Raw genomic sequence first — 25,022 nt, 5'->3', positions numbered from 1 at the left:
TGACTTTCCTGTATTCTCTGGGCTGGGTTAGCTTATAAATTAAATTAATAGAAGCTGGAGAGATGCCTCAATGATGAGGAGTACTGTCTGCCTGTCCAGAGGACGTGGGTTCAATTCCAGGCACCCACACTGTAGCTTACAGCTGTCTGTAACTCCAGATCCAAGGGATCCTACATCCTCTTCAGAATGCTGCAGGTGCCAAACACACGTGTGGTGCACAGACATACACGGAGGCAAAAATCCTTGTACATGAAATGAAAAAACAATGTATTTTTTAAAAAATTGATCAACATAGGGCAAATTAATAGGAGTAAGACCATTTTAAATACACATATATGAATGAGTGTTCACAAAACATGAGACTTAAAATAGGTCATATGTTCAAAGTTTGTACAGCATCCTAAGCTATCTAGCTAGAAAAGGCCCTGGGACCTCCGGAGCACAGAGCACAGTAGAGACAAGTTGTGGGAGGAATTATAAGGTGAGGAAGGGATTATCTCAGATACAGATAAAAGTCTCTGGAATGTGCACTGAGGATATCACACAGAGGGTAAAGCATTTGCCATGAAAGTGTGAAGACCTGAGTTTGAATCTCCAGGACCTGTGTACAAGCCCAACACACAGCGTCTGGTATCCCAGTGCTCCGGTGGGGATATCGGAGGCAGAGAGTGGAGAACCCCTGAAAATTCAAGGTCCAGGGGCCCTGGGGAGCACAGTGTAGAAAAGCAAAGAGGACCCTGTCTAAAGACGAGTGGACAAGGATAATGAGGTCATCCTCTGACGTCTGTATGACGGCTGTAGCACATACAGGCCCACATCACACATGAGTGCATGTGATGCACACACACGCGCGCGCACGCACACACACACACACACACACACACACACACACACACACACGCACACACACACGCACATACACAAAGCCCTCTTCCTGACATAGAAACTTGCTGACCTGCATCTCCCATATAGATGTAAGGTTCTTTTACAAAAGATAGCTAGCTCTTTCCTAAGACACCAAGCTGCTTTCATGTCTGTAATTTCTCAGACTCACAAGCTTGAAAACACACCAAGGAAGTGCACAGGAGGTGTTCCAGTCACGGTTAATATTGTCATGATGGAATGCCATAACCAAAGCCAGTTGGAGCCAGGCAGTGGTGCCGCACACCTTTAATCCCGGCACTGGGGAGACAGAGGCAGGCGGGTCTCTGTGAGTTCGAGGCCAGCCTGGTCTACAGTGCTAGTTCTAGGACAGCCAGGGCTACACAAAGAAACCCTGTCTTGGAGGGACTTGGGGGAAAGTTGGGGAGAAGGCGTTTATTCAGCTTACACTTCTATATTGTAGTCCATCAGTGAAGGAAGTCAGGGCAAGAACTCAAGCAGGCCTAGAACCTGAAGGCAGAAGCTGATGCAGAGGTCACGGAGGAGGTGCTGCTTACTGGCTTGCTCATCACTCAGTCTACTTTCTTATAAAACCCAGGACCACAAGCCCAAGGATAGCACCACCCACAATGGACCCCGGCCCTCCCTTATCAGTCACTAATTAAGAAAATGCCTTACAGTCAGGGATGTGGTCCACTTTTAATCCCAGCCTGGTCTACAGAGTTAGTGCCAGGCAAGCAAGGGCTACACAGAGAAACGAGAGAGAGGTGGGGGAGAGAGGAGAGAGAGAGGGGGGGGGGAGAGAGAGAGGAGAGAGAGGAGAGAGAGAGAGAGAGGAGAGAGAGAGAGAGAGGAGAGAGGAGAGGGGGGGAGAGAGGAGAGAGAGAGAAGAGAGAGGAGAGAAGAGAGAGGAGAGAGAGAGAGAGAAGAGAGGGGGGAGAGAGGAGAGAGAGAGAAGAGAGAGGAGAGGAGAGAGAGGAGAGAGAGAGAGGAGAAAGAGAGGAGAGAGAGAGAGGAGAGAGAGGAGAGAGAGAGAGAGAGAGAGAGAGAGGAGGGGGGAGAGAGAGAGGAGAGAGAGGAAAGGAGAGAGAGGGAGAGAGAGAGGAGAGAGGAGAGAGAGAGAGGAGAGAGAGAGGGAGAGAGAGAGGAGAGAGAGAGAGGAGAGAGAGAGAGAGAGAGAGAGAGGAGAGAGAGAGGGAGAGAGAGAGAGAGGAGAGGAGAGAGAGAGGAGAGAGAGAGAGGAGAGAGAGAGAGAGAGAGAGAGAGAGAGAGAGGAGAGAGAGGAGAGAGAGAGAGAGAGAGAGAGAGAGAGAGAGAGAGAGAGAGGGAGGGAGAGCTGGATTTTATGGAGACTTTCTCAGTTGAGGTTTCAAATGACTCTAGCTTGAGTTACGTTGATATAAAAATAGCCAACACATTGTGGTACATCCTGATCAGTGAGTCAGTGGTTTGGGGGTTGTGTGCCCTGAACCCCAAAACAAACAAGAAGGTATTTAATACATGAGGAAAAGATTCTTGCCAAGCCGCTGGCTGGGAGATGAGAAGAGGCTACTGTGGGTGTCCACTAAATCCAGAGGATCCGGAGGTCTTGGGGAAGCCTCTTCCTCCAGAGCCAAAAATGGCTCACCTGCTGTCTGCCCGAGTGTGTTCAAGGAAACAGTAAGAGGGAAAGGCAAGCCTGCATTCTCTTTGAGGGTTCTTTTTGTTGTTCTTGTTTGTCGATTTTTTTCCCACACACAATCCTGTGTGGGAGTGTACACCAACAGGGTGCACAAAGTTTTAACTCGGTGGACACCACCCTGGATGTCCACCTGGAGACAGCATCCAATCCCACAAAATAAGGGCTTGTTCTGCAGGACCATCCTAGTTATCAGTCGAGACTTCCCCGTTTTGTTTCTGAAGGCCAGCCGTAAATCTGAAACTACTGTGATGCATGATCAGGTGTGGTCATGATGGCTCAAGAAGGGCAGTTAAAGCGCATTCGCTGTTCTTCCAGAGACCCAGAGTTGGATTCCCAGCACCGTATGAGGCAGCTCCCAACTGCCTACAACTCTGGCTTCAGGGAACTCGATACCGTCTTCTGACCTCTGCAGGTATACACACACAGATGTACACAAACATAAAAGTAGACTGTCTCAGGGAATGTTTACTTGGTTACCAGCCTATTAGAAAAGATCACAACCCAGAAATAGCCAGTAAGGAAAAGATGTCCGAGATCGTGGGACGTGACCCAGAGTTTATGTGTACAGCTTGCGCCACCACATGTTCACCAACACACCAAGCTCTCTAATTCCTAACCTCGAAGAATTTTATGGAAGTTTCTGGAAAAGAGAAACTTTCAATATCAGCCCACTCCACCCCCATTTTAAGGGGAAGAGATGGAGGTAGGGAAAGAGGCATGTGTAAGGGCCATGGTTCAAAGGTGAAGCTAACTGAAAGATGATGATGATCTACTATTCAGAGCAGAGAATGCAGCCCATCCCCCTTTATTTAACAGCACACATTAAATATCCCTGTCTTACAACTTCCTTCATCATGTCCGGCCGTAAAGGAAAATCCAGCAGGTGCATTAAGACACAGCATGAAGAATCTGAGTAACACTGAAGACGCCAGGCTCAAGCAAGGTGGCGCTATTGAAATGATAGGAAACGTAAAGCCCCTGCGGTGAATATGCTTCAGACCCCAATACAGCAGGTGGCATGTAAAAGGAGAAACGGAGAGACGGAAACGCACGACACAGGGACCACAGCAGCAGAAGTGGCCGAGCCTGTGACAGGGCTCTGAGCAGATGGTGCACAGCTGAGGGAAGAATCCTGGATCCTGGAAATCTCAACAGAAAGCTGGAAAGCAGCGAGCAAAGTGGACCTCAAGATAAAAAGAGCAGACTATCCGACACAGAAAGTAGAACATATGGTGCAAATGTGGAAAACCAAGGTAAAAGAAGCAGAAACTCTTAGTAGAGTAATGACTGAGAATGTCCAAAAGTCAGATGCTGACCCACAGGCCCAGGAAGCTCAGACATCGCCAATCAAGATGAGTGACCAAAGAACCTCACGAGGGCTTATGATGTCCAAACTGAAGTTCAAAGACAAGGCAGCATCCTGGAAGAAGACATGGGGAAAAAAATACTTCCTCAGACAAAAACTGGGTGGTTTGCCAGCAGTGCTAATAGATGTTTAGGCAAGAGAAAGACACACAAGCAAAGCAAAACAATAACAAGACCCACAAAAAGACAAGAGCCTCTGTAAAGCACAGAAGGCAGCCAGGCTGATGGCCCAGGGGTAAAGGATCTTGCTGCCAAGCTTCAGACCTGTGAAAGTTGTCTTCCATAAGCATCCCGATGATACATGCACACACAACAAATATGTATTAATTGTACTTGCTGTGCTTCTAGAAGCCCTAGTTGCATTCCTAGCACCTGTAACTCCAGCTCCAATGTGATACTATTCTTTTGACCTCCAAGGGCACCTGTATGCACATACATTCACACAGACATGAATGCAGATGATAGAAATAAATAAATATTTAAGAATGATAGCAACAATAGAATTATCCCATAAGTTCTTTTACATGCACGTAGCATGCTGTGTAAGGACAATGGATGCCAGCAGAGAGACAGCACAAGGGAGGAGGCACCACCTGTGAAGTGCTATAGTTTTATTTGAAAGTGAACTTGAGGTCTGCCCACACTATCTCACATCTTTAATCCCAGAACTCAGGAGGCTTAGGAAGGCAGATCTCTGTGAGTTCAAAGGCAGCCAGAACTACATAGGAAGACTCAAAAACAAATAAAAACCCCAAACATATTAATGGCATTTAATACAGGTGGCTATTGGGTCCAAGTTTCAGTCAACCAAAACTTTAAAAAGTCAACCAATTAAAGTCACACAGAGGTTCAAATTAACATTTCACAACCCAGAGCTGGAGAGATGGCTCATTGGTTATTTGCTTTTACAGAGGAGCAGAATTTAGCTCCCAGCACTCACCTCAGGCTGATCACAACCCTCATGTAACTTCAGCTCCAGTGGGTTCCGCACTCTCTTTTGTCCTCTTTAGGTACCTATACTTATGTACATAAGCACGCACAAACACACACACACACATACACACAATTAAATCATCAGATAAGTTTAAATTCTAGCTCCGATAAGCACATCCACCTCAATAACTCTGGCCTATTCAATCCTATAGTCCTTCCTCCCTAGCGTAGCCTCCTAGAAATCCATTCCTCTGCATCTGCCTCAAGCTTCTGGCACTGTAAGATGCCAAATCCTGCCTGTATTCCTTATTTCTTTCTAAGTCAAGGCCTATATCCAGCCTCTTCTCTCCCCAGGTGTGTTAGAATCTAAGTCTGTTGTAACTGGAGAGACAGGAAGAAAGACATGGTGGTCATGCACATATGACTTATAAGGATAACAACACCTTTTTTTATTTTTCTAATTTTTGAGACAAGGTTTATCTGTGTAGCCCTGGCCTACAAGCTGATCTTGAATTCACTGTGTATCCGAGATGGTCTTGAACCTCTGATCTTCCTGCCCACACCTCCCAGGTGTTCGAATGACTGACCAGTGTCACTGTCACTACGTCTGGTCTGTGCCATGCTGGGTAGCAAACCAGGGCTCCAAACATGCTAGGCAAGCCCTCTGCCAACAGAAACACATCTCTAGCAACACCCAAGGTATCTGCCTAAGATGCAATGCATACAGATCCCCAAAGCAAAGATTTTAAACTCTGCCCACAAGGTGGGAGCTGCTTACATCGACGTGGGAGCTTGAATTCAAGGTTCCGTCACCTGTTCTTATTCCCAGCTGTTGTCTGTGTGTCTCTGAGCCCTGTGTTTCTCAGAACATGAGAAGGCCATGACATCACTTTGTGCTGTATGTAAATCTGCCATCTGTTTGATAAAGCTTTGTTGTTGCTGCTGCTGCTGCACTGGCTTTCTAGCTACAAGAGAGGTTATTTTAAGATGCTCATATAACCTCTGTAGTTCTCCAATTTTACGTTGGTCCAGTAATTAGACTAAGTTGGGAGCGTTCTCCTTAGAAGCGTTGATTGACTTGGCCAGAGATACCTGGCTTACCCTGCAGACCCCAGAATTCCCAGTTCCATCACAACATGGCTAGTTGAATGAGAAGACTCAACGAGGCACCTTATGGAAGGAAAGGCTTATTTCTGCTCTGAGGCAAAGCATCATGGTAGGAAATGCCTGTGGAACAACTGTTTGCATAATGGCAGCCAAGAAGCAGAGAAAGGAAGGGGAAAGGAACCAAACACCTTTCCAGCCATGCCTGGATGAGTCCCTCCTCTAGCTAGGCCCTACCTCAGTGAATGCAACAAGGGGTTAATCTATTATTTAGTTCAGAAGCCTCAGGATCCATTTAGTTTCAATAAGCCACCAGACCTCTGACATGAGCCACCAGGGTGTTGTTTCTCAACCTGCGTGTCTTGACCTTATTGGAGTGCAACTTTTCACAGAGGACACATATCAGATGTCCTGCATATTATGATTCAAACAGTAGCAAAGTTACAGTTAAGAAGTAGTAACAAAAATAATTTTATGGTTGGGGTCACCACAACATGAGGAACATAGTAAAGGGTCACAGCATTAGGAAGGATGAGAACTGTTCAGGGGGACTGTGGAGGGCGCTTCATATTGAAAGACCTCCGAAGGGAGACCCTCACTCAAATCTCAGGAGAGGCGCGCACCCAGCGAGGCACCGAGACCAGACTTGCTGCAATTGCATGAGGAAGTTTATTGAAAGTGAAAGAGTGAGATCTCAGGCCAGCATGCTGGGGTCGAGACTCATACACCACGCAGGGGTAGAGGAGTTCGACCCCGGCCTGAACTTGTAACGGGCTTATAAAGGCAAAAATCACAAAGGAGGGGGGAGGACAGGGGGAATGAGGAAGTTCAAAAGGGAAGAATCATACATTTTTTTATCAGTACACCCCCAGGCACACCTAGGGCGTTGGAACATTCCACAGAGGTCATCCGGACCTTCTGTGGTATTTTGGGAACTCAAATCTCAAGAAAGTGGGATTTCCTGGGTGGGATTTCCTGGGAGCGATTTCCTGCAGAGGAAATCCCTAGGGCAAGGAATCAGTGTCCTTTGACAACCTTTTACTCTTCAATATGATCTTACAAGGCACTTCCCTACGGGTAGATGTTAGCTAATAACAAAGTCAAGCCTTTTCCTGTGGTGCTTAGTAACATTGAGCTCAGACTACAGTGTCCGTGGCCAGCTCGGACACCCAACAGGTCCTCCCGGAGCCGGAGCGAGGATTGAAAGAAGAGAGACAAGTTAGTTAAAGTTAACGAAGCAAAGCTTGGTTTAATTTGTCCCTTTTTAAATCATTTTAATTACATGCAAAAGGTGAAAACGATTCTGAGACAGGAATCAAGCAAGGTGACAACCAAAGATCCTGCAAACATCTTACTGGAGGTCAGGTGAAAAGGTCAGAGACAGAAATGGATACTGCTGTGCCTACATCCTGAAATCTGCCCTGAGCTGCATTCCTAAGGATACTGCCTGGAGCTACAAATACGAACGTACTTCCCTATGCCAGATTCTTGAAAGCCCTGCCCCAAACTACAGAAGTGGATGTACTTCCTTATAGCCTTATTCTTTAGGGCCCTGCCTGGAGCTACAAATGCCAATGTGCTAGATACTAGCCCTTACAAGGCTAGTAGCACAAAAGTCAGATTCCTGCCTTGGCCAGCCCCAAGGTGTCCTGGGATAATATTAATATTAATATTACTCCGCCATCAACTGTTTAGAGGTGCCAAAAATGCTCTCCACACTACAGATTAAGAATCCCTAGTCCAAAACTCAGAAATCCAAAATACTCCCAAATCTAAAATTTTTGGAGCTGGACAAGGTTGAGCATGCCTGTAGTTCCAGCGACTTGGTAAAAGCTGAAGCAGGAGGATTGCTTTTAGCTCAGGAGTTCTAGGCCTCAATGAGTAACACTGCAAGAACCTATCTGTGATGTTTGAATATGCTTGGCTCAGGGAGTGGCACTATTAGGAGGTGTGGCCTTGTTGGAGTGGGTGTGGCCTTTTTGGAGGAAGTACATCATTGTGGCCTTGGCCTTTAAGATCCTGTCCTAGCTCCCTGGAAGTCAATCTTCTGTTTGTCTTTGGAAATTGAACTCTCAGCTCCTCCTGCATCATGCCTGCCTGGATGCTGCCATGCTCCCACCTTCATGACAATGAACTGAACCTCTGAACCTGTAAGCCAGCCCCAACTAAATGTTGTTCTTATAACAGTTGCCTTGGTCTGCTCACAGCAGTAAAACCTTAACTAAGACACTGTCTAAAATAATACAGAAACACACAAATGCTGGACAGGTTTTAAATGATAACATGGCGACACATGGGAACAGTGCTATGCCTGACCTTGTGTGGTAGGTCATCTGAATACAGGTGCACAAAAATATGACAATACTTTCAGGGGATGTGAATAAGGTATATAGGATATAAATAGATTCTTGTCTCTGGCCTTCAGCCTCCTTCCCAAATTACACAATTTTCTCATTGTGTAATTGCAAATAAATCCTGATTGCTTTTTATCTCAAGCATTCTGGTTAAGGGATACTTGGCCTGAACCTTCCTATCTAACCAGCTTGGATCACCACTTTGAGTTTCTAGTCACTGAAGCCAGTTCTAGATCCAAATACCTTATGGGTCAAAGGTCAAGGAATTTTCTTTAGTTTTTGCACTCATGTCATAAAAAAGCAAACTTTTTCTCCAGGGCTGGAGAGATGGCTCAGTAGTTAAGAGAACTGACTGATCTTCCAAGGGTTCTGAGTTCAATTCCCAGCAATCACATGGTGGCTCACAGCCATCTGTAATGGGATCTGATGCCCTCTTCTGGTGTGTCTGAAGACCGCTACAGTGTACTCATATACATAAAATAAATAAATCTTTAAAAACAAAACAAAACAAAAAAAAACAACAAAAAAAGCTGCCTTCCTTCTTCTCTATGCTCACATCACACCAGTGAACACTGGAGTCTCCTGTGACCCCCAAGATGTGCAGCTTTCTGCCTATGGGCAAGTCAGCAGTGCTTCTGAGAGACCAGAAGCTGGATATCTTCTGATCTGACTGGATTCTGACACAATCAATGTGGAGACGATTGCATCAGACCACACGGATTAGGAAGGATTCAGTCCCTTGAGACTTCAGAACCAGTGGCAAGGCTGGGACTCTGGAGTTATTTATTTTTCTCCCCACTTTCTTTGAGACAGGGTCTCACACAGCACCAGGTGGCCTCAAACTCTCTATGTAGCTGAAAATGCTCTTGACCAGTTGCTAAGATTATAAGTGCCACCACATGTAGTTTTATGCAAGGGCGGGGATCCAACTCAAGACTTATCGCATGCACTCTGGCAACTGAGCCACACTCCTAGGCTGGCCTGCAGAACATATATATATATATATATATATATATATATATATATATATATATATACCAGAAGAGGACATTAGATCCCATTACAGATGGTTGTGAGCCACTGTGTGGTTGCTGGCATTTGAACTCAGAACCTCTGAAAAAGCAGTCAGTGCCCTTAACCACTGAGCCACATCTTCAGCTCCCCTGCAGAATTTCTGACCAACTAGAAATGGACTAGTGTTTCCTCCTGAGATTCAGTCGCTTTGCTAAAGTGCTCACACAACACAGGGGAACACTACACTTCTGTTTCCTGGTTTGTTACAGAGATCATTTTTAAAGGATAGAAATAAGCAGTCAAAGGGACACATAGGATGAGGTCAGGAAGGGTCAGGAGCCAGGAGCTCCTGTCTTCCTGTAGTATGAAGGAGCCAGCTCCCAGAGTGGAAAAGGATACAGGTCTTTCTGCAAACCCAAATTTAGCTAGACCTGAAACCTCCGACCAGACCAGTATCCAAGGCTCATCAAATCTTGCCCTTTGGAGTTGATGTGAGGACTTGACCGCACAGACACAGACTAGTCCTTTTTCTCCACCGTGTTTTTCAGTATGTCAAGAGCAACCAGGAATTGTCAGAGAAACTATCTAGCTTGCAGCAAGAAAAGGAAGCACTTTGGCAAGAACACGGGCAGTTTTTGGAGCAACTTGGTGATCACGTGAGGTAAACAAAGCAGGTTCCCTGTGGAGAAACGGGATACAGAGGGCTGATCTGTTAGCAGCCCCCAGAGCAATCACACCACTGGGGCCATCAGCACAATTTCCCCAGCCCCATCTACACACTGTTCCAAGGAAGATGAGGGGCCCAATTCCTTCCCAAGAAGACAGACTTAACTATTTATGAAACTCTATGTTTGCATGTATCTTGCTTTCCCCAAGTATACCCTCTCATTTCAAGAGTTTTCCCTAAGTTCTTTAATGCCATTTATTTTTAATTTATGTGAGCCTACATGCGTTTACATGTGCATGCAGGAGTCCTTGGAGACCATAAGAGGGCGTCAGATCCCCTGGAAAAGGAGTTATGTACAGGTAGTTGTGAGCCACCGTGTGGGTATCGGGTACTGAAATGGTGCCTCCTGGAAGAGCACAAGCGTGCCTAAGCATTGAGCTGCCTCTCCAGGCTGTCTCTTATTTTATTTCCTCGGCCTGGACAGTATGAACACCAGACACCAGAGAACCAGGGAGCGCAGAAGTCCTCACTGATCGCTGCAGTGTTACCTGCTTCAATGGCAGAGCCCTCCTGGCACCTCCCTGAGGTCCAAGTTGCATACTCACTGTCATCGACAAACAGTGCCAACAGAACTCCCTGTACAGGCTTGCTGAAACCACACTATTTTACTCAGTGTAATTTCGTGCCTTGACCAGCAATTGGCGCCAAAGAGCACAAAGAGCAAAAGTGCAGTCGGGAAAGCGTAGGCTAGCCTGTCACCCCACCCCAGGTCTGATTCCCTTTGGAATGGCTCCACGGCCCATGATTGAACAGCACTACGCATCCTTAATGCCCTGGCAAACGCCCAGAAACATCCTGCCACTGCTGCTACCATGATGGAGGCGCTGCTGTTTCTCCTCGCCCCCTTTGAAGGGAGTCGGGATCTTGATGAAAATTTCCTCCAGAGTTCCTGCTTTTAACGTATATAGAACACATGTCCAAAAAACTAATAGACAATTCAATGCATTTTGACAAACGTGTAAATACATGTAACTCCCACCTCAATCAAGATGCAGACAGAGCACGTCCCCACTGCTTGAGCCTCTCCTGCGCATGTGCAGTCTGCAGCTGTATCCCCTGTGTCTTCCTCTGGCAACTGCTGCTGTGCGGTCTGCGTTTCCCAGAATTTCCAAGTAGGCTCGCTCTGCGTGTTGTTCTTTTCATGCCTGACTTTAGCAAGAGCCCAACATATTCCGTTATTTACATGTGTGCTTACGGCCAGGTCTTTCCACTGGAGTGTGTGTATATGCTGTGAAGCCGAATAATTTCCCGTGTTATTTATGCATGACCTTTAGAAAAGGTCATGACTTCGATCTCAGCTGCATGTGCGTGGGTCCTTACATACATGAGTTTAATCAAAATCTATGAAAACCCACCAGTGTTTTCCCAGAGCACTACTATGCCATTCTAACATGTATCCAGAGGCAGAGAGCACAGATCTATGAAGAGCTATGGAAGGAGAAGTCAAAGCACACGGTTCCTTTTTGTCTCTGACTCCTTGGTCCTACTCCTGAACTTTACCGATAAATCTTGTATTTACATGTTTTCCCAACTGCTTTTCCAGAGAAACAAATTCCTCACCTTCTTGAAGCCCAAGTAATAAGCCATCTGGTTTTACTTAGACACAAACTATAAGTTTTCCCCTAAGTGTTGTGCTATCTCGTGAGACTGGTGGCTCACACAGTCAGAAGGACAGAAAAGCTGCACGTTCTTTGGGCAAGCAGACCTAGAACCTCAGATCAAACCAGGATCTTAGCCAGACAGGCAGACAGCAGTAGCCAGGGAAGCTTCTGGGTTCTCCCTGGCTGTCCGACATCATGTGTGCATGAACCCACACACAGATATACATACATGTACACAGAGTTTTACAAACTAGACAGAAAGCATGACAACACTAAACGTACTGGGAATCAGCTATTTTCCAAGTTTCTCTATCCCTTCCCTTTCAAAATGAAACAGTTTTTTAGTTAATCTAAGTGGTAAGGTAGCCGCTCTTTGGTTGGGAAGCTCAAGACTTGGGACTTTAATCCATGTTTTTATCTTATGTGTATGAATGTTTTGTTTGCATATAGGTAAGTACACCACATGCATGCCTGGTATCCTTGGAGGTCTGAAGAGGGCACGGGAATCCCCTGGGACTGGAGTTATAGATGGTGTGAGCTGTCCTGTGGGTGAATTGAACCTGTGTTCTCTGCAAGAGCACCAAGTGCCCTGAACTGCTCGGTCAACTCTCCAGCACAAGTTAGGGTATTAATAGCCACGATAAGTAGAATTTCTGAAAGTATGCACTGTATGTCAGATAATGTCAGAGCATCACTGGGTGTGAAATCACAGACCTGTAACATTAGTTATTGATTAGTAGAGGCAAGAGAACAGAAGTTCAATGTCAGCTTCGGATGTGTAGCCAAGTTCAAGGCTATCCTGGGCTACATGAGATTCAACATTTTAGAAAGAAAAAAAAAAACCTCATGATTTTAGTGGCTGTGGCGTCACACACCTATAATCTCAACACTCGGGAAGTGGAGGCAAAAGGATCAGGAGTTCAAAGCCAGCCTGGGCCATATTGTGAGAAAATTGTCTCAAAATCAAAAATCCATCACTGTGAAAGCCTGAGAGACCTAGAGGAGGATAGGAAGGTGTATATACTATGAGATGCCCCATCTCTGATGCGCCTCAGGACGCTGACACCAGGGAACAGCTTCCACCACACATCTCCAGTACAACGGGAAAGGAGATTGTTATGGGAGGGAATCATCTTCTTAGGAGCTGGAAACAGTGTATAGAAGTGTGTATTTCACACTCTGTAGTAGGCACTGTGTAAGGGCCATGGGTGAAAGGGTCTGTGGCAAGTTTATGAAGGTAGCTGTCTACAGTGAGTGCCTTTAGTTAGGGTGCTTATGAAAACTGAATCTAACTGGCTTCAGAGACCAGGATGCAGCTCGGTCAGTAGTTACATGAGGACCTGAATTCAAGTCCCCCAACTCCAAGTAATAAGCCTATAACCCTAGCGCTGAGCGAGAGGGGGAAGACAGGCAGGCCCTGGAGCTCACTGGCCAGCCTAGTCAGCCATATGGGTGAGCTCCAGGTTCAGGGTCAAAATACAAGGTGAAGAACATTACTCAGACATTGACCTTTGTCCTCCATACTTATCTACGATTATACAGACCTGCACATACTCGTGAACACATGCACATACAAAGCAGATATAAAGCTGAACAAGGTGACACATGCCTGTTATAACCTCAGCCCTGGGATCATAAATTTAAGGCTAGTCTGGCCCACACGGTGAGTCCCCAGCCAGTCTAAGCTCTATAGAGTCTGCCTCAAAGAACCAAAAGAGAGGCCTGCAGAATGTGCGGGTGTTTCTCTCTTATCTGACATGGCGGACATAAGCAGCCCGTGACCAGCATGGAGGTTCCGGCATCAGAAGCTGAGGCTTTCATGGTCCTGCTGTTGCTCCTGCACCTTGTTTGTAGTCTTTAGTTTTGTTGTTTTGATTGGTTGGTTTTTTAGTTTTGAGTTTTGGGTTTTTTGTTTGTTTGTTTGTTTGTTTTGTTTTTGTTTTGTGGCAGGGGTTCTCTCTGTAGGCCTGGAACTCACCTTGTAAACTGGGCTATCCTTGAACTCAGACCTGTCTGTGTCTGATCTGCCGTGGTCACCTGGCTCTGCATCTTGTAGCTTTAACATGTGGAACTCCTCCTCATTGATGGAGGCAGGTCACTGCAATCCCCACCTTTCGGGCAGTAAGCAGGGAGGGCAGGCAGGCTCATGTCGGCTTCTTTTAAGGCACACTTTTTCTCCTTACGTCCTGTTAACCCAACTGCATGGATTTACGTAGCCACAAGGAAAGCTGGGAAAACCTAGCTGTAAGGAAAAATAATCTCGTTATTTTATAAGACAACCCTTCTTCAGCCAAATCTCGTGGATTCTGTAATGATAAAATCAAATTAAGGGCCAGCGATTAGGCTCAGCTGTTAAAGGAAGGCACTTGCCATAAAGTCTGATGTCCTGAGTTCATCCCTGGAACCCACACATGGTAGAAGCAGAGAACAAACTCCTACAAGTTGTCCTCTGAACTCCACATACATGTTATGGAAAAATAATTTTAAAAAATTAAAATACAAAGAGTATAGGCGGAATATGGTAGCACATGCCTTTAGGCTCAGCACTTGGGAGAGAGGCAGAGGCAGGTGGATGGATCCCTGTGAGTTCAAGACCAGCCTGGTCTACATAGAAAACTTCAGGTCAGCCAGGAATATATGGTGAGACCCTGTCTCAAAACAAAACACACCAGTGTAGCCAGAAACTAGAAGAATATAATTAATAATTTTCCTCAGTGGGACAGGATTCAGAATTCCTAAGCCCAGGAGTTTCCTAAATTAAACTCAGACACTAAAGAGCTGTCAGTTCAAACCAAGCTAAGCCAGAGGCTTGAGTCCCTGGGGCCAGCTGAAGAGAGGGGATTATTCTATACGCATCCCTCATAGGTGAAGAAGATGCAAGGAAAGCCAGCATCCACACTGCAGGTCACAGGTCACATCCGAAGGAGATCCCACCTGTATTCTACCATGCTTATCTTGAATTTTGCTTTTATAGAAACTACAAAGACAAACACCAGAGCCACAAAGCCAAACTTCAAAAGGTCAAGGACCGTCTAACTCACGAGTTAGAAATACGGAATAAGAGGATTAAGGAACTCGAAGATGAAACTGGGAAACTGCAACAGAAAATTGAGATGGTGAGGAAAAAAAGAGAGAACACAGTGACCCCACTGGCGGCTGGCAGTCTGAGAACGCCCGCTCACCTTCTCATTCGTTACTCATGACTTCTCCCGGCCCCAGCTTCCATTTTTGCTACTACTTTCCACCCTTCTGTGTGAGGAATTCTTTATTTTTTAAAGATATATTTATTATATAAGAGTACACTGTTGCTGTCTTCAGACACACCAGAAGAGGGCATCAGTCCCATTACAGATGGTTGTGAGCCACCATGTGGTTGCTGGGAATTGAACTCAGGACCTCTGGAAGAGCAGTCAGTGCTCTAACCACGGCGCCATCTCTCCAGCCCTCTTTTTATTTATTTATTAATGCATGTGCATGTGTGTGTGTACATTGGTGTGTGAATGTGTGTGTGTATGTGTATGTGTGTGCGCACAACTCATGTGTGTGGATGTTTGCTTGTATGAAGGTGCATGTAGAGGTCAGGAGACAATTTCAGGGGTCATCCCCCAGGCACAGTGTGCCTGCTTCCATTCTCTCACTGGGCTGGTGCTCACCAAAGAGACTTAACTGGTAGCCACAAGCACCCAAGGATCCCTGCCTCTAACCACTCACTGCTGGGGTTACAACCCTCAGAGCCATGCCCAGGATTTCTGAGTGGGTTCTGGGAATCAAACTCAGGGCCTCATATTTCTAAAGGAAGCACTCCAGTCACTGAGCTAGCCCAGCATCCCGAATGGGAGGGATCTCTTAAGGACCTGCAAGACTTTTAGGACTGCTAACCCAAATAAGACATTAAAGATATTCCTCAGTAGTGATTTACAATTGTCCCACCTTCAAGTGGAAGCATCAGTCCTGGAGCTGGAGTGATAGCTTAGGGCTTCACAGCACTTGCAACAGGGCTGGAAAGATGGCTCAGTGGTTAAGAGTACTGGCTGCTCTTCCAGAGGTCCTGAGTTCAATTCCCAGCAACCACCACATTGTGCTTTCTTCTGGTGTGAATGAAGACAGCTACAATGTACTCAGGTACATAAAAATAAATAAATAAATAATAAGAAAAGAACACTTGCAGCTTTTATAGAAGACCCAGGTTCAGTTTCCAGAACTCTTGTGGTAGTTCATAATGATCCTGTATTCCAATTCTAGGGGTTCTGACACCTCTGGCTTTATTGGGTACCAGCCATGTATGTGGTACACACACACACATAAAATAAAAATAAACCTTGTTTAATCATAGTCTTTTGTGTGTATGTGTACAGGAACTTGGTTAGACAGTGTCCCTCAAATTCATGTCCTTCCGTAGAATATCAGATACAACCTACCAATTTGGAAATCCGGTCTTTGCAGGTATAGTTAATTAAAACAAGGTTGTCCTGGATGTGAGTGAATTTGATATGTCCAATATAATAATAAGTATTATATAATTAATATAATAATAATAGAATACGTCTGATTTGCCTACATCTTTGCAAGAGGAGTGGCAGAAGCTGAGACCAGAACAATCCCATAGGAAGGAACACCCCATGAGGACAGAGGTGGAGAGGAAAGGATATGTCTCCAAGCCAGAGAACATGGAGAATGCCTGGCAACCATGCAACAGGAGGAGGCTTGGGATGGTGTTCCTGTGGGGGCTCAGGGTGTAACCTAGCACTAGAGCTCTTGCCTAACCTACACAAGGCCCTGGGTTCAGCCTCCAGTACTGGCAGCATCTTGATTCCAGACTTCTAGCCTAGGACTGTGATAAAATAAGCTCCTGCCATGCAAAGCCACTAGGTATGTGGTAATTTGGTTTGTCTAGGGTGTGGTAAGGAGGTTAAGTTCTTGTCTTTCTCCCTCTGCCTATAAATGAACATGATAACTACAGACCAGGCAGATGGCTCAGTGGGTAAAGATACTAAGGCACTTGATTCAATCCCTCAGGACCCATAGGGTCCTCAATGAGAACTGATTCCTGCAACTTACACGTCAACCTTCACATACACATTGTGGTGCATACCCACATAATTGCTTTGAATGAATGAATGAGTGAGTGAATGAGTGAATGGATGAAGAGAATACAGTGAGTAGAGCACCATGGCACATGCCTGTTACATCAGGTCTTGAGAGTCTGAGGCAAGAGTATCAGCCTAGGGTATGCAACAAGTCTCTGTTCAAAACAACAACAAAACATCCACAAAGCAGAGGGAAGGGTATCCAGGGGGATTTCAGTGGACAGCGAAGAACTCTGTTGCACTTGCTGGTGCTTTAATACCGGCTGGGATTAAACACCGGGAAGACAACTGTTTCTTCCTGGAGATTGAGTGCCAAGGTAGTTTTAATTGTGAATGTGTGCATTCCCTAAACAACACAAACAGGAAGACAGTATTGCTAAGGATGTTGCCAAACAGGTGCCAACAGATCCGAGAGTCAGAAAGAGAAAACAAGAGTTGCTGTAGTTACTGTTAAGACTGAAGCTCTTACATCTACATGTTCCTCTCCTTCTCCCTAGGAGAAAGTCTTCCAGGGCCAGATCATGACCCAAAATGACATCCTCCTCCTGGAAAAGAGGAAGCTTCTAGAACAAGTCACAAATCAAGAAGAACTGATTTGCAGCAACAAGTCCACACTATCTGCATTCCAGAGCAAGTAAGTTCAGTGGAGGGGCCCCTGAGCTCCGGGGGTTGGTGTGGGAAGGGTCTCTCTACCCAGGGTATGGGTGTTTCTGGAGACTGTTTGAAAGTCTGGCCACCCTGTGAGTCTTGTTCTGCTGTCTTCTGTTTTCAGCCACTGTGGCATCAAAGAGAGTGTCATGAGGGGAAAAGGAGTTTGTAGTTAATGGAGTTGTATAACAGTGATAAAGCACATGCTTACCATGCATGAGGCTCTGTGTTTGACCTTTGCACAGACAGGAAGGAAGGGAGACATTTTCTAGCTATGTCTTCAATTTGTGCCACGTTTAGGGCATTTTTACTGGATAAAGAAAACCAGCAGCTGCAGGAGAACTGCCTCCGGCTCATGCAGCAAATTGGCCTCTTGGAGCAAATTATAAGGAGCATCCAGATTCGCAGAGAAGAGGTAAGATGTGTGCTTTGTACTGGGTCCTGCCTTCTCTTAGATTTACTGACTTGGAACTACAGCCTGACCTTGGCTTCATGGTGAGCTGTAGCAGAATGGTTCCTCATGGGTACATGGGGCAGTATGCCCCTGACTGATCTTGGTGAGTCCTGCTCATCACTGGGTTTACTTTCATAACACTTTTATCCTGTGTAATCCAGAAGCTGTCTATATATGCCTCTGAGCATCCTTCCAAATGTGATACATTGCTGTTGCCTTCTTCCTGTTCTAGATCAGTAACTTAGCAGTGAGGACTCTGAGGGCAAGAACTGTAGCTCATCTGTGACCACTTCTGAGGACTGGTCTAGCTCATACATGAGTATCTGTGGACAGGTATAGTTCATACTTGAACATATCTGCAGGCAGACACTTTAGAATACTTTGAGAATGAACAGATGATAAATAGTCTCTCAGATATGCCTCCTTCTAAACAACCCTGTTTGCAGCATATTGTTCTAGCCCTGTTTGGAGAGAAAAAACAGAAGATCCAAGGCTTGAAAAGGTTGAGTAAAGCCAATTTAGTGTGCTAACGAGTCAAGACTGAGGAGAGCAACTGAGTCAGAGAAAAACAAGTATGTTCCAAATTCAAACAGACAAATAGCCAAGGAGAATTTCAGGGTATAGTACGGGCTCAGTCGAAGACCAGAGTCTGGCTGGTGAAGATGGAGAGACTTCAGTAAGTAGAAGCAGATAATGGGTCCTGGGTAGCATCTATTTCCTCTTTCCCAAGGTCTCCCTTCAGAAACACTTCTCTACAGATCTGGGCATCAGCTCTACAGCTACCTGCATCTTGTTTATTCTCACAAAGGGGATTATTTCTAAACTACACGAGGTGTTTCCCAGTCATCATCAGAAGCAGAACTGCCAGCTTACATGACCTGCTTACCAATAGTTTCACTGTTTGCTTGAGTGAGTTCTTCCTCACTCAATTCACTCATTCATCAACCATTAACTCCAGGAACTGGGCTGGGTCTGGGAATTCCTAGAGTCTATGTCTTCATATATCTACATTTCAGTACGAAAAGGCAGACACACCTTTGATTAACTATGACAGGATTACAAATCAGAAGACTATATGGAGGCTGGACATGGGGGTTCGAACCTGTAATTCCAGAACAGAGGAGGCTAAGGCAAGAGGGTTAGAAGTTCAAGACTAGCTTCTGCTACTTAAGGATTTCAGGCCAGCCTGAAACATAAGACTGTTTCAACCAAACAACAACAACAACAACCCAACAACATCCACAACAACAACCAAGAAGGCTATACCAGTAGGGTATATGGTAGGTAGTCTTGCCTAAAAAAAGACCTGAGTTCAGTTCCTGGAACCCACATTGGGGAGGAAAAGAACCAAGTCCGCGGACTTGGAAAAAAAAAGCCATGTGGTGATGGTGCACACCTTTAATCCCAGAACTCAGGAGGCATGGGCAGATGGACGTCTGAGTTCAAGGCCAGCCTGGTGTACAGAGTGAGTCCCTGGACAGCCAGGGCTACACAGAGAAACCCAGCCTCCAACCCTCTGCCCCTACGCCAACAAAAACAAAAGGCTTTATTAGCCAGCTGGTGGCTATACTGGGTATTTGGGATCCCAGTGTAGCACTGAACCTTTCTCAGGGTGAGCTTTTAAGCACAAAAACCATGTCCTCAGTTGATATACTTCAGTTAACAGGAACAGTTAGCCAGACTTGGAACAATAGAAACTAAAAGGGAAGGTTAGTGCATTCAGAGACTTCCCCAGAACTATGAACATTGATAGATTAGGCCTTTGTTTCTGTTTAGGCAGAGAATGCTGTCTACATGTTGAGTTTTACAACCTGAATGGTACTTCTGTCATGGAGTCAGTTGTGCTGAGGTATGGGGTTCTGTTACAACCCTAGAAGGGAACCAACAACAGACCAAAGAACAGACATCATCAAAGCCCATTTGATGAACCAATGAACTTGTTAGGGTTATTTATAGGAGCATGATTGAGGTTTACTTGCAGGAGAAGAAATGACTCAAAGACATCTGCATCACCAAAAGCCATCTCACCAAGGGTGACAGCTCATGAGAGCTGGAAATCTGGAGCACACTATAAAACCTACAGACAGTTCAACAGGTTGGAGAGTCCCTTCCAGGCAACTCAGCTGCTCTGATTATGTCTCTTACAAGTCCTTACTAGTGTATCATCTTGGAGACTAGTAAATCTGGTCAATTTCAAGGACTTCCTGAAGATTTTGAGTTGTTTAAGTCCTAAATTTAAAGTACTTCCTAAATCTAAAGTACATGATGACATGTTTCTCCTCCATTTAGAACATCTTGAATTTTAAAGAGTATCCTTCTAAGATGTAATGTTTTATCTCTTGTACAAAAACAATATATAAGGAACTGGAGAGATAGCTCCACAGTTAAGAGCACTGGCTGTTCTTCCAGAGGACTTGGATTCAATCCCAGGACCATCTCTCCAGCCCCCTGCTGGAAATTTCTTGCATGAATTATTTGGTCTATATCAAAGGTTAAGCTGTGGTCCAGTCCAGGGAAACCAGTAAACCCATGTAGAATGTGGTCTGTGTCCATCTCTGTTTTTATTTTGTCTTCCTCCTCCTCTTCATCATCATCATCATCATTGGTTCTACTGGTTTGGGGAAGGGTTGTGACGAAGTCCCCTACTCTATAGCCCTGGGTGGACTGGAACACACTGTATAGGTGAGATTAACCTCAAACACACACTGATCCTTCTGCCTCAGCCTCTTGAGTACATGAGCTACCATGGCCAGCTTGAATGTGTTTTTCTGGGGGGAACAATTTTATTTGTAAAGTCATAAAGTTCACAAAAAAAAGACATAGAAGAAATGTACTCCGATATGATAAAGGCCATGTTTGAAAAACACACAGCTGACATGGAACTCAGGGGTAAAAGCTAAAAGGCTTCATTCTAGGGTCAGGAACAAGACTCGACATTTCTGCTCTGACCAACTTCTGTTCAGGGAAGTGCTGGAAGTTCTTGACAGGGTAATTTGGCAGACACAGAGGCTTCCAAATAGAAAATGAAGAGGTAAAATTGTTACTGTGAGCTGATGATATGATCTTGTGTACAGAAAATCTGAACCACAAGCTCTTTAAAATAACTCTATTAGAGCAAGAAAGTAATGCAACATAAAAATCAAATATTGCAGTACACTAACATTGACTTATATGAAAAAGAAATCAATCAGTAAGCCAGCAAAATGGCTCAGCGGGTAAAGATGCTTGTTGCCAAGCCTGACAACTGAGTTCCATCTTGGGATGCACATGGTGGAAGGAAAGAATCATCTTCTGACCTCTACACACAGAAGCAGATAAGCAAATGAAACCAAGAAAATCCAGGAAATAGATTACTAGTAGGATGCTTGTCTGGAATACAAAATGCCCTGGTTCAATCTTCACCACTCCCCCTCCCTGCAATGTAAAAGCATTAGGGTCCCTTTATTACACGCTCAGGCTTGGGCTCTACCCCAACCTAATCCTGACACAGCAGGATGGAATAGGAAGGGAAGGTGGAGCAGCCTCGGACCCTCCCAGGACAAGGTTTTATAGGAAATGGAAATGAGGGGGCTCTATCCTGGCAAGTATCTAACTGAATGTCTATTGTAAGCCAACAGGTGGGTGCTCTGAAACAAGACCATATACAATCATGAATGGTCTACAAGAACATCTGACTAATCTTGGATTAAGTGATTGATAGGAAATATCTCTGGCCAAGGATAAGCATGAGGTCCTTCCTAATATGTAGGTATAGCTTGGGCTCTGCTGCAGATCATGTTCTCAGGCTTTTTTTTTCTTTAAGATGGAAGCCCATTCCAAGATGGAATAGGTTTGGCCTTTCAACAGCCACCTCTGTAGTTCTAGTTCTAGGGGATCTAACATACATACATACATACAGACAGACAGACAGACTGACTGACAGACAGACCGACACACACACAAAGCAAAAATAATTATATTTTTAAAAGATACATTATTTTCTTTTAGGAAACAATGATTACTGACAATGCTGCATTTGAAATACTCAGAAAGATACTACCTTTACGAAACTCCAGGTGAGTTGCATACCTCAAGACCGTCATTAACCGCACACCTGAGCTGGCTCCTTACAGGTTCAGAGTGGCTGTCTTCAAAAAAAACACAGCTCTGGGTTCTTTTCTTCCTACGTTTGGCTTTTGAATCTGCACCCAGTCCGCACTCTCGTCACCAGCTTTCCAGCCCTACAGAATGCCAATTTTAGGCAGGGGATTATCCATGAACACAGGTCTCCGCTAACTTTTATTTTGTTTTCCTCTTTGATTTGGCAGCTGTAAAGCGCTAAAGTTCCATCAATGCCATAGACTCATATCCTGAAGCTCCTACCAGGAAGTTGTCTGTATGCTGGTGTCCTCACACATGTCCTTTCTCAGTTTCTCTGAGACAGGTTTGGTACTGTCAGCTGAAAATCTCCAGGAGGCCGAGCTCCATGAATCAGAAGGAGTGACAGCAGTCCCCAAGTCGCCTGAGTCTCTCTCATGTTCACGGGATTCAGAAAGTGGATATATAAATGTGACTTCTCTAAAAGAGACATACAACACACAAGGGAACCAAAAGCCAGAACTATGACCTCACTGGTCTAAAACAATACCAATCATGCCTACTAACCCAGAGCCTGGATATAAAGGTGCAAATAGAGCTGGAGAAGTCTCATAGAACACCCTAAACATCGACAAGGAGTCTTCAGAATTGCCTGTTAAGTAGTCATTAAAAAATTTCAAAAATGGAATCATTGATATACTTATTGATAATGGGTTTTTAACTTTTTTCTTTTATGTCTATTGGTGTTTTGTCTGTGTATGTCCATATACTGTACATACTGGAAGGAGGTACTGGTTCTCCTGAAACTGGAGTTACAGACAGCTGTGTCATGTGGGTGCTAGGAATGGAACCTCATGCTCCTGTCTCAGCCTCCCAAATGCTGAAATTGCATACATGGATTGCCATATTCTTTTGGAATCAGGGCTGGAGAGGCGGCTGAGGAAGACCAGAGTGTCCCAACACCCATGTGATAAACTGGGTACCCCGCACATGCCTGCACATCTAGCTTGAAGGAGGGTGGATGTTCACTGAAGCTTACTGGCTTTTAACCTATCAAAGAAAATTGAAAGCCCAGGTTCAGGGAGAGACTCTGCTTCAACATCATAGGTGGCAGATAACAGAGGAAGTCATGTGATGGCCTCTTTTGGCATCAGTGTTTGCACAGATGTGCATACCTACACACATGCATTTACAGAAACAAATATTAATCCCAAAATCTACAGAATTTGAGAAAGGTATTTAGTGTCGAGCCTCACCTCTACATGAACATTCACCCTCAAAAAATGTATTTAAATGAATGTTTTATTGCCTATGGTGGTACATTCCTATAATCCCAGAACTCTGGGGACAGAGGCAGGCAGATCTCCGAGTTGGTCTACAAGACTGAGTTCCAGAACATCCAGGGCTATACAGAGAAATCCTGACTTAAAAAAAAAAAAAAAGGTATAATAAGATATAAATACTTCAAGGAGCTATTGGCACTTGGTAGCTGCTGGAAGAAGGGGAATCTGATTGCTTTAATAGTGTAGCACCTACTTCATTGGGAGACAACACAGCCAAGAATATATTGTCAGCACAAATTGGTTTTGATGAGCTATAGAAAAGAGAGACAGAACACCAAAAATTGGGTAGGTCAGGTAGTCGGGTGGATCTGGAGGAAGTTCTTAAAGATGTAATAGAAAACTCAAATCAAAATTCATGTATTAGCACGGTGTGGTGGAGCATGCTTGTAATCTCAGTATTTGGGAGGTGGAAATAGGAAGGTCAGGAGTTCAAGGTCATCTTCTAGCCTGTCAAGTTTGAGGGTAAACTGACCCTGAGATAATAGAAAATGCTATCTCAAAAGTTCCCAAACAAGGGACTGGTGAGATCACTTGGCAGTTAAGAGTGTGAGCTGTTCTTCCAGAGGACCCAGGTTCAATTCCCTGTGTCCATCTGTCTCAACTGCCTGCCATCCAAGTTCTAAGGGATCTGACACCCTCTTATAGCCTCTGAGGGCCTCAGACATACAAGCATAAGACCACTACACACACAAAAAAATTTTAGAGTCCCTCAAATAAACACATACTTGAATATGGGCAATAAGAGATTAACTGCAAAGTGAAATTACTAACACAAAGATTTTTTTAAAACCTGCAACTTTCTGTAGGAAATGAGCTGAAAGCTTGTGACAGAAATGAAATTCGTCTAGAGACCCATCCCATGGGAAAACACCAATCCCTGACACTATTAATGATACTCTAATATGCTTACTGACAGGAACCTAGCATGGCTGTCCTCTGAGAGACTCCATCCAACAACTGACTCAGAGGGATACAGAGAACCACAGCCAACCTTGGATGGAGCTTGAGGACTTTTATGGAAGAGTTGGGAGAAGGATTGAGGGTCTCTGAGGGGATAGAAACTCCACAGGAAAACCAACACTCAAGTAACCTTGACTTTTGGGACTCTCAGAGACTGAACCACCAACCAAAGAACATACACAGGTGGGGGACCTAGCCACACCCACCCACCCAGCACACACACACAAACCCAGCATAAGCCCAGCACACACACACACACACACACACACACACACACACACTGAAAGGGGGTGGGGGAGACAGACAGAGACAGAGAGAACAGATGTGCAGTTCAATATTTATGTGGGTCCTAAACAAGTAGAGTAGGGGCTATCCCAAAAGCTGTTGCCTGGCTGTTTCTTCTAGCTGTGCTGCCTTGTCTGGACTCAGTGTAAGAGGATGAGCCTAGCCCTGCAGACTTGATGTGCCAGGGTGGGGGGATAACCAGAGGTCTCTACTCTCTCAGAGGAGAAGGGAAGGGGGTAATGGGGAAGGAAGTGTGTGGGACATTTTCAGTATCTCGATCTAGCCTGCCTATGTAACATACCATTTTAAAATATGGATAGTGACCCAAAAGGTCCTCCTCTCATCGGCTGTAGCAGGGAACACTAAGTGTGATTGCTCAGAAAAAGCTGTCTGCAGAAGACTCATTTGTATTGCACTAGTACAGTCAAGCGAGTGGGAAGCCCATAGACTTTGACAAAGATGCCTGCACTTTTTGCCTCAGCTCCGTTCAGAACTCCCTCAGTACGC

At 45.1% G+C, this 25,022-nt stretch overlaps 1 protein-coding gene across 2 annotated transcripts in view; it reads left to right on the top strand.

Moving 5' to 3' along the window:
• CCDC30 (coiled-coil domain containing 30) overlaps positions 1-22,455 on the top strand; it is a gene marked incomplete at both ends in the record, with an annotated part of 74,565 nt that extends 52,110 nt beyond the window's left edge. For both annotated transcript variants that reach the window (XM_080920762.1, XM_080920761.1), the window contains 6 exons: positions 9,882-9,994; positions 14,636-14,777; positions 17,246-17,382; positions 17,697-17,811; positions 21,838-21,905; positions 22,260-22,455. In XM_080920762.1, the coding sequence (XP_080776888.1) occupies positions 9,882-9,994; positions 14,636-14,777; positions 17,246-17,382; positions 17,697-17,811; positions 21,838-21,905; positions 22,260-22,455 (771 nt within the window). The remainder of the gene's footprint in view (positions 1-9,881; positions 9,995-14,635; positions 14,778-17,245; positions 17,383-17,696; positions 17,812-21,837; positions 21,906-22,259) is intronic.
• Between the last annotated feature and the right edge of the window lie 2,567 nt (positions 22,456-25,022).

The sequence above is a fragment of the Micromys minutus genome (assembly GCF_963924665.1).
Source record: "Micromys minutus genome assembly, chromosome: 9".
Classification (NCBI taxonomy): Eukaryota; Metazoa; Chordata; class Mammalia; order Rodentia; family Muridae; genus Micromys; species Micromys minutus.
This window is presented reverse-complemented; position numbering and strand designations above follow the sequence as displayed.